The sequence below is a fragment of the Aethalodelphis obliquidens genome, unplaced genomic scaffold, assembly GCF_003676395.1.
Source record: "Aethalodelphis obliquidens isolate GAN/ISIS:26980383/991018 unplaced genomic scaffold, ASM367639v1 scaffold21, whole genome shotgun sequence".
NCBI classification, from domain to species: Eukaryota; Metazoa; Chordata; class Mammalia; order Artiodactyla; family Delphinidae; genus Aethalodelphis; species Aethalodelphis obliquidens.
In genome coordinates, this window is record NW_020837965.1 from 23,378,605 (window position 1) to 23,390,310 (window position 11,706).

At 55.8% G+C, this 11,706-nt stretch overlaps 1 protein-coding gene across 1 annotated transcript in view; it reads left to right on the forward strand.

The window, feature by feature from the left end:
* Positions 1–11,022, forward strand: part of CYP46A1 (cytochrome P450 family 46 subfamily A member 1) — a 34,183-nt gene extending 23,161 nt beyond the window's left edge. The window contains exons 8-15 of the mRNA XM_027120554.1: positions 61–211; positions 389–451; positions 2,514–2,586; positions 5,107–5,191; positions 5,850–5,960; positions 9,168–9,256; positions 10,033–10,099; positions 10,293–11,022. Coding sequence (XP_026976355.1) covers positions 61–211; positions 389–451; positions 2,514–2,586; positions 5,107–5,191; positions 5,850–5,960; positions 9,168–9,256; positions 10,033–10,099; positions 10,293–10,463 — 810 coding nt within the window. The 3' untranslated portion in view covers positions 10,464–11,022. The remainder of the gene's footprint in view (positions 1–60; positions 212–388; positions 452–2,513; positions 2,587–5,106; positions 5,192–5,849; positions 5,961–9,167; positions 9,257–10,032; positions 10,100–10,292) is intronic.
* Positions 11,023–11,706: the final 684 nt, after the last annotated feature.

Sequence of the window (11,706 nt, forward strand, 5' to 3'; positions counted from 1 at the left end):
ACAGGGGAGAGGGAAAGTGTTGTGTCCAGTCCACCACGCTGAGCTGGAACTCTCATTCAGTTTATGCCGGGGAAGTGGAAGCAGCTTCGCGAGGTCCGGGAGAGCGTGCGTTTCCTGCGTCAGGTTGGCAAGGACTGGGTCCAGCGCCGCCGGGAGGCCCTGCAGAGGGGGGAGGACGTGCCTGCTGACATCCTCACACAGATTCTCAAAGGTGCCAGGGCTCCCTCGAGGGCCTTGGGAGGGCCAGGCAGCGGGGGTGCCCCCCATCAGTTGACTCCAGCTGGTTCTGTCTGGCTCTAGGGGAGCGGGGAGTGGGGAGGAGACCAGGATTATTAGTGTCCCAGGCGGCATCTCCTCCTGGGGCTCTGAGACTCGCCTTGTCTTTCAGCTGAAGAGGGGGCCCAGGACGACGAGATTCTGCTGGACAACTTCGTCACCTTCTTCATTGCTGGTTTGTAGCCACCAAAGGTTCAGAGCTTTGCAGGAGTGAAGGGGACCGTGGATGGCTTAAACCCTGGCTCAGAGATTTTCTTAGACAGTCTGAGCAGAGTTCTGCTGTGGAACTGGGGGGCTGGAGTGAGGGGAGCAGATGCCCTCTCTCTTAGCTTGGCGAGGCCCAGGAGGCTGCCTTCGTGGCCTCCCACCTGCTTCTGGAGCTGGCGATGGTGAGGATTTGTGAAGCTGCCTTTTTGGGCTCAGGAGAGGTTGACCACTTGAATTCAAGTCTCTGCCTCACTCAAAATTTATGCCGAGACCTTCCGTACACTAGCACCGGAAGATGTGCTAAGCGACCTTATTCATTTGCTCATCAAATATTTCTTGAGCGCTATCCTTCACCTGGAAAACTTCTCCTCACCCTTCAGCAATCCCTTAGGTGTCTCTACCTCACGGAAGCCCTCAGGGATTGCCCAGACTCATCAGGCCCCAGTTAGAAGCTCCCCATGGCGCCCAGAGCTCCTCTCTGCCCACACGTCTCACAGTGTTAAGTTGTATGTTTATCGGTGTAGTTCGCTAAGGTCTGTCTCCCCCAGCACATTGCGTGCTCGGTGAACCGGGGGTTATGTTGTTTTGCTCACCTGTGTATTCCCAGGGCCCAGTGCCGTAGGTACTCATAAAGATTGGATGAGATGAACGAAGACCAGGCACAGGGAAGACAGAGATGAACAAGAGGAGGGATACTTCATAGTCTGATTGTGGAGGTGGACAGACAGACAGAATTGCCTTGCTGGGCAGTGGATTTTCAGAGGAGGAAGCCTGCCTCCCCTGCGAGAGGGTCACGAAGGGGGAGGGGGTCTGCCATGTGGACGGCGTGGAAGAGGGCCCTCCAGGTGGGGGTCACATTCGCAGATAGCCCAGGAGACCTGGAGCAGTAGGGCTGGAGCAGGACTTCAGGGCACCATCTTCTGCATGTGATAAAGAGCTTGCCGAATGAAGGCTGGCTGGTCTTCATGCTGTGAGCCAGGGGCCCGAGTCCGGGATGTGGTTCTTCCATAGGCCGGCTCTGTAGCCTGGGCCTCAGTTTCCTCATCTGTAAAATGGAGATGTCCATCCAGCCTTCCAGCTGGGGTTTAATAACTTCCCTCACGTCCCCTCGCAGCCTACCACGAGCCCTGTGCCCCTACCGCAAGGGGCCGGGGAGAGGACAGCTGCGTCTCTCCTCCCATTGTCCTTTGAGGAAACTGGGTCACTGCTGGCAATGCAGAGCCAGGGCCAGGCTGGGACTTCCGGCCACTTCTGATTCCCCTGCCCGGCCTCCCCTCTGGGGTCCCCTGGCCGTGACCTGCCCACATTCCAGCCCTGGGAGCAGCTGGACCTCCTTCCCAGCACCTACTTGCTGGAAGGTGTAGGCCCTTCTCTTGCATTCGAGCAGCCCCTGGGGCCCCCTGGCTGGCAGTGGTTGCCACCTGTTAAGCTCCCTACCCCTTTAGAGGAAAGTGGTGCAACTCGGCTCCCTCCCTGGCCAACCGGGGTGGGGGTGGGGTTGATGCTGTCCACTTGACCAGATCCTGCCGGAACCCAGAATCAGCCCTCTGCACCTGGGAAGTCGGTCCCCGGGACAGGAGATGCACCCTCTCCAGACCTCAGGGGCTGGTGCCCGCAGCTACATGGGCTTTGGGCTTGAAAGCTGTGCTTGACTTGAGTCCTAGCTCTGTTCCTCCTGCCGTGTGACCGAAGAGGGACACATTCCTCTCAGCCTCAGCTTGCTCTTCTGCAAAACGGGGACGAATATCCCGCCAGGCCAGGCAAGGCACAAGGATGGTTGGAGCAAGGGGCTTTTAGGGTGTGAGACACGGATGCATGGGGCGAAGGCCATTTCTTTGACAACATAGGTGGCACCAGGAACGCGGAGGTGGACAGGCGTCTCCCTCGTATCCGTACGTCTGGCTCAGCCAAGGGGGAGAAGTGAGGGCTTGAACTACCGCCAGGGGCTTGGGGTCTCAGAGGCCAGGCAGGCTGGGACAGCGGCAGCCCCGTAGGCTTCGTGGAGCCTCCGCTCTCCTCCTTTCCTGCAGGTCACGAGACCTCTGCCAATCACCTGGCATTCACGGTGATGGAGCTGTCGCGCCAGCCGGAGATCTTGGCGAGGTACGAGGAGGGGAGATGGGGGGCTCCCCTTGACGTTGGTGAAGGGGTTTATCTGATGTCTTGTTCCTAGGGGACCACCTGCTCCCGCCTCCCACGGCTGAGCCCCCTCCAATGTGTCCTGCCTCCCTTCACCCCAGGGTCTTTGCACATGCTGCACCTACTTCTAGAAGCTCCTCTTCCTGCTTTTCTCCTGGAGAATTCCCCCTCGTCCTCCTCCCCCTTCCTCTTCCCCCTCCTCAGAGGCCTTCTTAGACCCCTGAAGCATCCACACTGTTTCCCCTCCTAGCCTCCTCCCAGCTCACAGATGCCTTTTCTCCTGGGACTGTTTGCTTTGAGTCTATTTCAGTCATGAAACCAGAAGCTCCAAGAGGGCAGGGCCGTGGCTCTTTCCCTCCCAAGATGTACTCAGGGCCTGGCCAGGGGCTGGCACTGAGGACTGAACAGAATTCCAAGCAAAGTGCTGAGGGAGCGCTTGTCTGCAGCTGGCAAGACAAAGGAGGGCATCGCTGGGGAGATGGCATTTGAGCTGGGCCATTGGTTTCCTTAAATACAAACAGTGTCCCTCAAGGACTGTGGCACAGATGGGCTGAGCTAAATGTAAGCGCGCTCTGCAAATACCGCCGGCAGGCTTGGGGGTGGGACCTCCGTGGACATGGGGAAGGGTCCATCAGAGCAGCGGTTGTCATCACCAGCAGGAAAGGGCAGACTGAACGATTGCCTGAGACTATAACACCGTTGGCCCTTGAACGACAAGGGTTTGAACTGTGCGGGTCCGCTTACACATGGATATTTTCCACTAAACACCTGCTACAGCACCACACGACCCGCAGTTGGTTGAATCCGTGGATGTGGAACCACGGACACGGAGGGCCAACTGTAAAGTTATACTCGGATTTTTGACTGTGCAGAGGGTCGGTGCCCCAGCTCCTGTGTTGTGCAAGGGTCAACTGTAGCTTATGGGTGTTTAAAAATACGTAATAGTATTTATTAAAAATTTGGAAAAAAGCAGAAAAGTTAAAATAATGATTATAATGATGGATCCACCTGTGTGCCCCCCACCCAGTGACAGTTCATGATTAATGACTGAATTTTGCCAAGTATATTAGCAGAACATTGCCCCACAGTTTTGCAACCTCTTCCCAAGTTCTTTTTTTTTAATATTGTGTCTATGTGTATATATGTATATCATATATATATCATATATAATATCATATATATAATAAAATTTACCATTTAAACCATGTTCAAGTGTATGGTTCAGTGGCATTAAGTACATTCTCACTGTTGTGGACCCATCACCACCATCCTTCACCACCATCCATCCCCAGAACATTTCAGCATCCCAAACGGAAATTGTCCCCGTTAAACACTAACTCCTCACTCCCTGTCTCCCTCCAGCCCCTGGCAACCACCATTCAACTTCCTGTCTCCAGAAATCTGACTCCTCCCGGGACCTCATATGAGCGGAATCATAGTGTATTTGTCCTTTTTGTTTGGCTTGTTTCACTCAGCATAATGTCCTCAAGGTTCATCCGTGTGGCAGCAAGTGGCAGGATGCCCTTCCCTTTTGAGTCTGAGTGATATTCCCTTGTATGTATGGACCACATCTTGTTTATCCATTCATCCATCAGTGGACACTTGGGTTGCTTCCACTTTTTGGCTATTGTGAATAGTGCTGCTGTGAACGTCGGTGTGTAAATATCTATTTGAGACCCATCTACCCAGAAGTGGGATTGCTGCATCACATGGTAGTTCTGTGTTTAACTTTTTTTTTGCGGTATGCGGGCCTCTCACTGCTGTGGCCTCTCCCGTTGCGGAGCACAGGCTCCGGACGCGCAAGCTCAGCGGCCATGGCTCACGGGCCCAGCTGATCCGCGGCATGTGGGATCTTCCTGGACCGGGGCACGAACCCGTATCCCCTGCATAGGCAGGCGGACTCTCAACCACTGCGCCACCAGGGAAGCCCTTTTGAGGAGCCTCCGTACCATTTTCTACGGCAGCTGCACCACTTTACAGCCCCGCCCGCCGTGCACAAGGGCTCTGATTTCTCCACACCCTCACCAGCCTTGTTATTTTCTGTCTTTTGACAAAAGATCCCATCATGGGTGGGAAGTGGTCCAGGTCCACCTGTACGGCTGCATATTATTCTAACGGTGCACGTCCTAAGGCTTGTACCTGCATCCCTGCATCGCTCCTTCTGCTGTTTCCAGCTGCTGTGAACCGGGCTGAAATAGGCATCTTTTTGCAAAGACCTTGTTCTGTGGTGGTTTGTTTCCCACAGCCGATTCCGAGCAGCACACACAGCGGGTGAATGTTTTAAGGGCCTGGAACGTAGTTCCCAGCTGCCCGGGCGTCTGCGTTTGGACTGGGAGGTTCTTTCAAGAACGGGGGCTGGGGAGCAGTGTGTGCAGCAGGGAAGCCCCAGGCCTCTCTCTTCACGCTTCCTCCCAGCCCGCCCTTCTTAAAACTAACGTGGGGCATCTCTCCTTGGAGACGAACTTGTCTTTGTCTGACTGACAGGCTGCAGGCCGAGGTGGACGAGGTCATCGGTTCCAAGAGGCACCTTGACTGCGAGGACCTGGGGAGACTGCAGTACCTGTCCCAGGTGTGGGGATGGGGGAGAAGCTTCTGGGCAGAGGTGGGCGATTCATCGACCAGCCTGCTGCCTCCTTGAACCCTTTAGTACAGGGGTTCTTGAACGTCACTGCACCTGAGAATCCCCTGGGAGGTTAAAAAACTGCCCATGTCCAGGCTGCTCCAGACCAATGATACTGAGTCGCTGGGGGCGGGACCCAGCATGGCTACGGTTTCCCAGGTGATTCCAGTGTGGAAACCAGCCCAGTTAGTAAAACCCAGTTAGGCCTGGGTTCCACAAGCGTTAGGCTTCCCAGCTGGGGGCCAGGCTCAGCAGAACCCCCCTCCAACCCCCAGCACAGCACAGGAGGAGGCCTTCCTCGAGCTGCCAGAGTCCTCGGGATGGTGGGAGCCCTGGTTTAGAGGGAGGCCTGGCTCTGGTCTCTGGTCTGGTCTGGTCTCTGGCACTGTGGCTTTGCACAACCCCTCCTCTGGGCCTTGGTTTCTCCTTCTGTCACATGAGGGGTTGGACACGCAGAAGAGGCTAACCTTGCAGGGGTCAGGGACCCAGTTCGGCCGTGGGCGCACATTCAGCACCGTGAAATGGAGCAGAGGCTCGGGACATGCTTCTGGCACTTTCCATGGGGTCTCCTGATGTCTCTCGTTATCTCCCCGTGTGGTGTCTGCAGGTCCTCAAAGAGTCGCTGAGGCTGTACCCGCCAGCGTGGGGCACCTTTCGTCTGTTGGAGGAGGAGACCTTGATCGATGGGATCCGAGTCCCCGGCAACACCCCGCTCCTGGTGCGTGGGGGCCCTGCCTGCCTGCCCCTAGCTGGTCAATTCGGGGCTGTCCGCTGAGGTCAGGGACTCCTCCGAAGTCCGTGGCCCCGTTATCCTCCCTGGCCTCCCCGTGCATTCTTGTTTGAGTCCTACCGTAACCCTGTGATGAATTTTCTCTCCCCACCCCACTGACCAGTGTAAGATTACAGCGGGTGATTCTAAAAGGGAGGCGCCTCATTTACAGCTGAGGCTGCCGAGGTTCAGAGAGGTTAAGTTACTTTCCTGAGGTCACAGAGCCAGCAAGGGGCAGAATGGGACGTGTCCAGTTCCAGAGCTGGCCCAAATTTGCCCCAGTTCCTTCTCTCTCCACGGCCCCTCCTCCCACTGAGGTTGACTCCCCCCCCCGCCCCCGTTCTCCTTTACATTTTCTTCCTCTGGCTGTTTCCTCATTCATCCATTCATTCAGGCTCCATTCATGCACAGTGACCTCCCCAAACCCACCACCTGCCCCCAAAACTAGAACGTAACCACCTATGTAGGCATCATTCTCCTGATTCCCCCCAAAAGCTGTCACCCTCCTGGATTTTGTGCTTGCCATTCCCTCGCCTTCGTGTGTGCGCACGCCCACACGAGAATATGTCCTAGGACTTGCTTTGTGACTCAGTCCAATGTCTACTAAGATAGTGTAGATTTCCACGTGTGGCTGTAGGCCATCCATTTTCACTGCTGTGTAATATTCTGCCATGTGAGTTGCACTATTGCACATTGATTCCGGGGTCAACAGGCATTTGAGAGGGTCCCAGCTTGTTGCCATTATGAGCACAGCTGCCGCTGTCAGCTTTCCTGTCCTTGTGTCCTGATGCAATGTGCAGATGTGTTTTTTGGGTGTGTGCCCAGGAGTGGGAGGGCTGGGTTGTAGGACAGATGACTGATCAACTTTATAAACTAGGGACAAATTATTTTCCAAAGTGGCTTTGCCAGTTCAGACACTCCCTTGCGGTGTAAGAGAGAGTCTGTTCCTTGTCTGCCTCACCACTTAGTAGGGGCCAATTTCTTATTTTTTGCCAGTTCAGTAAGTGTAAGGGAAGTATTTTGCTGTGGTCTGGATGTGCACTTTCCCGACTACTGGTGAGGTTGGGCAGCCCTACCCTGTTTCTCCTCTTCTGTGAGGTGTTTGTTCATTTCCCTCTCTTGGGTCGTTTGTCTTTTCTTATTATTATGTAGAGTTGTCTTCACGAATTCACATGTTAATCTTTTATCAGGTAGATGTGTTGCAAATGTCATCTCTAGATAGTGGTTTGTTTTTAATGATCTGACGTTCTTAAATTTTTTAGTGGTTAGTTATCTTGTTTTGTCTTGTTTAAGAAATTCTTCCCTGCTTTGAAGTCAGAAGAGTATTCACTTACATTGTCTTCTACCGATTTTACACTTTTGAAAGTTAAGCTCCTATCTATCTGAAAATGATCTTGCGTATGGTGTGAGGTAAGGGTCTGTGTTTGCTGAGGCTACTATCGCAAAGCATCATGGACACAGTAGCTTAAAGAGCAGAAATTTATTTTCCCGTGGTCCTGGAGGCCAGAAGTTCAAGATTTAGGTGTCAGCGTGTTGGTTTCTTCTGAGGCCTCCCTCCTTGGCTTGCAGACAGCTATCTTCTCCCTCCATCTTACCTGGCCTCTTCTCTGTGTGTGTCTTGTGTCCTAATCTCCTCTTCTTATGAGAACACCAGTCATACTGGATTAGGGGCCCCGATGACCTCATTTTAACTTAATTACCTCTTTAAAGAGCCTATCTCCAAATACAGTCACATTCTGAAGTTAGGACTTCAACTTATGAATTTTAGGGGGATGCAGTTCAGCCCCAGACAGAACCTATGTTTATTTTTACATAGGAGAAAGACGTGCTCCGGTCCCACCTGTTGAGTCTCCTGTCCCCAGGGCTCTGTCAAGCCCTCTCCAGCACGTATCAAACCTTCATCCATGTGTGCTTCTTTTTTTTTTTTTTCTTTTTTTTGGCCACACCATGGATTTTAGTTCCAAGACCAGGGATCGAACCTGGGTCCTCGGCAGTGAGAGCGTGGAGTCCTAACCATTGGACCGCCAGGGAATTCCGTATCTGTACTTTTTATTTTTTTTTAAAACATCCTGCACCAATAATACCACCTGCCTTAACGACCATCTCTTCAGAACGCCCTTGCATCTGGCAGGGCGAGGCCCTGGGGCTGACTCTCAACCCACGTGTGCAACTCCGTGGACCTTGAGTGGGCGGACCCAGGCTCTAATCCCGGCCCTGCTCCCTGCTGGCTGGGTCATCTCAGGGAAGACCCTGAACCTCCAGGCCTCACTACCATCCCTGTAAGATGGGATAATGGTACCTGAGTCAACAGGATAATGTACATCACGTGTCTGGCACAAACCCCTGGCACATAGTAGGTGCCCTTTGCTGACCTTAGACCCCTCCTGGTCTTAGGCTCCCACTCAGCTCCAGGCCCCCCCTCCAGCTCTGGATGCCCTAGACTCTCACACAGAGAACCAGGGGCAGCACGGGCTTGGGGAGACACTTTGTGCGAAGGTCAGCACGCAGGGCCCAAGTTATGGGGCATGAATGGCCCCTGGGGGCCGGGGCAGGGAGCATCAACTTCAATCAGGAGGCACCAGGTGTGCAGGTGAAAGGCTAGTGGGGGCCCTGCGGCTCCCCCACCCCCACCCCGCTGAAGCAAGCCTTGTGCTGAAGAGAAACTTTGAATAATAACAGCTCTCGGGAATCTAGAGAAAGATGGCCTTGCAGCAGACCTGAGTTTGCATCTCATTTTGGCCGCTTACTTGCCAGGTGACTTCAGGCAAGTCATGAACCTCTGAGCCTCAGTTTCCTCATCTGTAAAATGGGGATAATTGTAGCTCCCCCCATAGGGTGAGGTCAAGCATGGGATGATGTAGCGTGCCCAGCTGGTTGGCAGCACGTTGGGCTGCCCCCTTTCTTCCTCTTAGAGACTTTTCAGGGGCCAGTGGAATTCCGCACTGGTCCAGATGGGCAGGTGGAGAGATGGCCAGGTGGAGAGATGGGTGGGGAGATGTGTGGGTGGGGAGATGGGCCGGTGGAGTAGAGCAGGGGTGGGGAGTGCGGGAGGGGGTACTCTGCTCCAAGTCTCCCCACTGGGTGACTGCAGCAGGTTGGGGAGGTTCGAGGGGACCCATCCTCGGAGCCAGAGACAAGCAGATCTCTGCCCGGCAGTTCAGCACCTATGTCATGGGGCGGATGGACACATACTTTGAGGACCCGCTGACTTTCAACCCAGATCGCTTCAGCCCCAAAGCACCCAAGTAAGTCTCTCTTCAAGCTGTCCACAAGTGGAGACCTGGTGGGAGGTTGGTCCCAGCGGCCTCTGGTCTGAGCTGCCTGTGCTCACTGAGCCCACATAGCCTTCCAGATCACTGCGAGGGAGTTGTGAACCCCACTCTACCCGCATTTACAAGGAGGAAATCACGGCTCAGAGAGGCTAGGTAACTTGCACAAGGACGAACAGCCAGGAAGGGGAAGAACCAAGGTTTGAGCCCAGCTCAGACTGGTTTTAAAGTCTGTGCTCATAACCAGTCCCTTATACTGGGAAGGCCTGTGACTTGGGCAAGTGACGGCCTCCCTGCCCCCCCACACCTTGATGCTCCTATCTGAGAAATGGGAATACCAACGGCTCCCTCTAGAGGTGGCTGTGGGGGTGAATGGTTTCAAGTACTGAAGCAGTGGTGGGGAGGAGAGCCCGGCTCAGGGGACAGATGCCTGAGTCCAGACCCAGACTGCCCAGAGCTGGGCATGCGACCGGCTGAATAAGTGGAGTGAGTGACGTAGGACCTCGGGGGTGTTGCTTTGCCTCTCTGAGCCTCAGTTCCTCCATCTCTGAAATGGGAATAATAACAGCTCCTTCCGGAAGGCTCAAAGGAGGATAAAATGAGGCAATGCTGACCCAGAGCTTAGCCGAGTAAGCTGTTGATGTCTTTAGCATGTTCGAAAACCAGCCCTGGCCCAAAGCCGGTCATCACAAGGTTGGCTTTGTCACGACTGTCGCGGGGCTGCCTCCTGACGCCTCTCTCCCCGCACGCAGGCCGAAGTTCACCTACTTCCCATTCTCCCTGGGACCCCGCTCCTGCATCGGGCAGCAGTTTGCTCAGGTAGGGGGCCAGCGCTGGGGTTTCTGCCCAGAAGTGACTGCAGGGTGACGTCTTGTCCAGGAAGCATTTCAGAGCCCTGCTCTGGGTCCCTGGGCTGGGGGCTGGGGGCTGGGGACCCAGGCACCTGTGGCATTTGCTGTTCATTCCCTCATTCACACCACTGACCCCCCCCACCCCGCCCCCGCGCGCACAGATGGAGGTGAAGGTGGTCATGGCCAAGCTGCTGCAGAGGCTGGAGTTCCGGCTGGTGCCCGGGCAGCGATTCAGGCTGCTGGAGCAGGCCACGCTCAAGCCGCTGGACCCCGTGCTCTGCACCCTGCAGCCTCGGGGCTGGCAGCCCGCGCCCCCGCCCCCGCCCTGCTGAGGGGACCCGTGCAGGACCGGACTCCTCCGCCAGGGCCGCGCCCACGCTGTTCCCCTGCCCTCTTCCCCGGGAGCGCCCTCCACACTGGCTCCCAGCGGGCCCTCTGCGCACCGCCACCTGCTTCACAGCCCTGAGAGCTCTCCGTCCCCTGCTAACTCCGCTGCCCTTCCTGGACCAGAGCCTGCCATCTCCCAGCTGCCGCCCAGATGTGCTGTTGTCTCCCCCCACCTCTTTGCACAGGCCACGCCCTCTGCCAGACACCCTAACTCTTGCTCACTCCCTAAAGACCTCTTCAGGTGTCACCTCCTCCAGGAAGCCCCCCTTGCCACCCCCCGGCTGGGCCAGGGGCTCCTCCTCTGTGCTCCCTTGGCCACCTGTGCTACCTCTAGCACCACACTGACCACACTGTATCATGAGTGTCCTTCGATGTGACCGACTGTCCTGCCAGGCTGTGAGTGCCTCAAGGGCAGAGTCTGCGTGTGATTCACCTCTGAGCCCCCTGTGCCCACCCAGGACCTGGCACAGAGTCGATGCTCAATAAATAAATGTGTTGACTGCATGAATGAACTGCCAGACCAGGCCAGGGTGCTCTGGCCTCCATTTTCTCATCTGTAAAATGGGTGCCTTGTTGAGACTGATCTCCCTAAGGGCTGAGGCAGCTCTGGAAGCTGCCCCTGGAGATGCCCAGACAATGCCACGTCGGGAGAAGACGGCCCAGGTTCCCAGGAGGGCCCCATGTTATGTGCAAGGCCATGCTCCTGGGGGGTGAGGCTGCGACTGTGGGCAGTTTTGAGAGCTTGATTTGAGAGGGTTGGGGACCCTGGGGCCTGTGTGGTCTAGTCTGCTCCCAACAAGACCACTGACACTCCAGAGGGCCTCACATAGGATGGAGCCCCCAGGATCTCTCTTGAGGGCAGCTTGGTGGAGCTGAGTGTGGACGCCTGGCCTCACACCCACTGCACCTGTGCACCTGCTGGCACAGGGCTGCCCCTCCTGACCTGGGCAGAGGAGGCTGCTCGGGCCCAGGGGCTGAGACCGTAACCCTCGCGGCGGTGGGTGGGTGAGGAAGCCGTCCCTTCCTCCTCGAGGCTGAGGGGTGGCCAAGGGGCAGGAAGTACTGGACCCACCATGTCCTCTGGGCCTGTCCAAGGGAAAGGGCCTGTTTCTCCTTCAGCACTTGGGAGTTCGTCATCATGCAGGAACAGCTGGCCCACTGCCCGGGGTACGTGCGCCGGACAGGTCC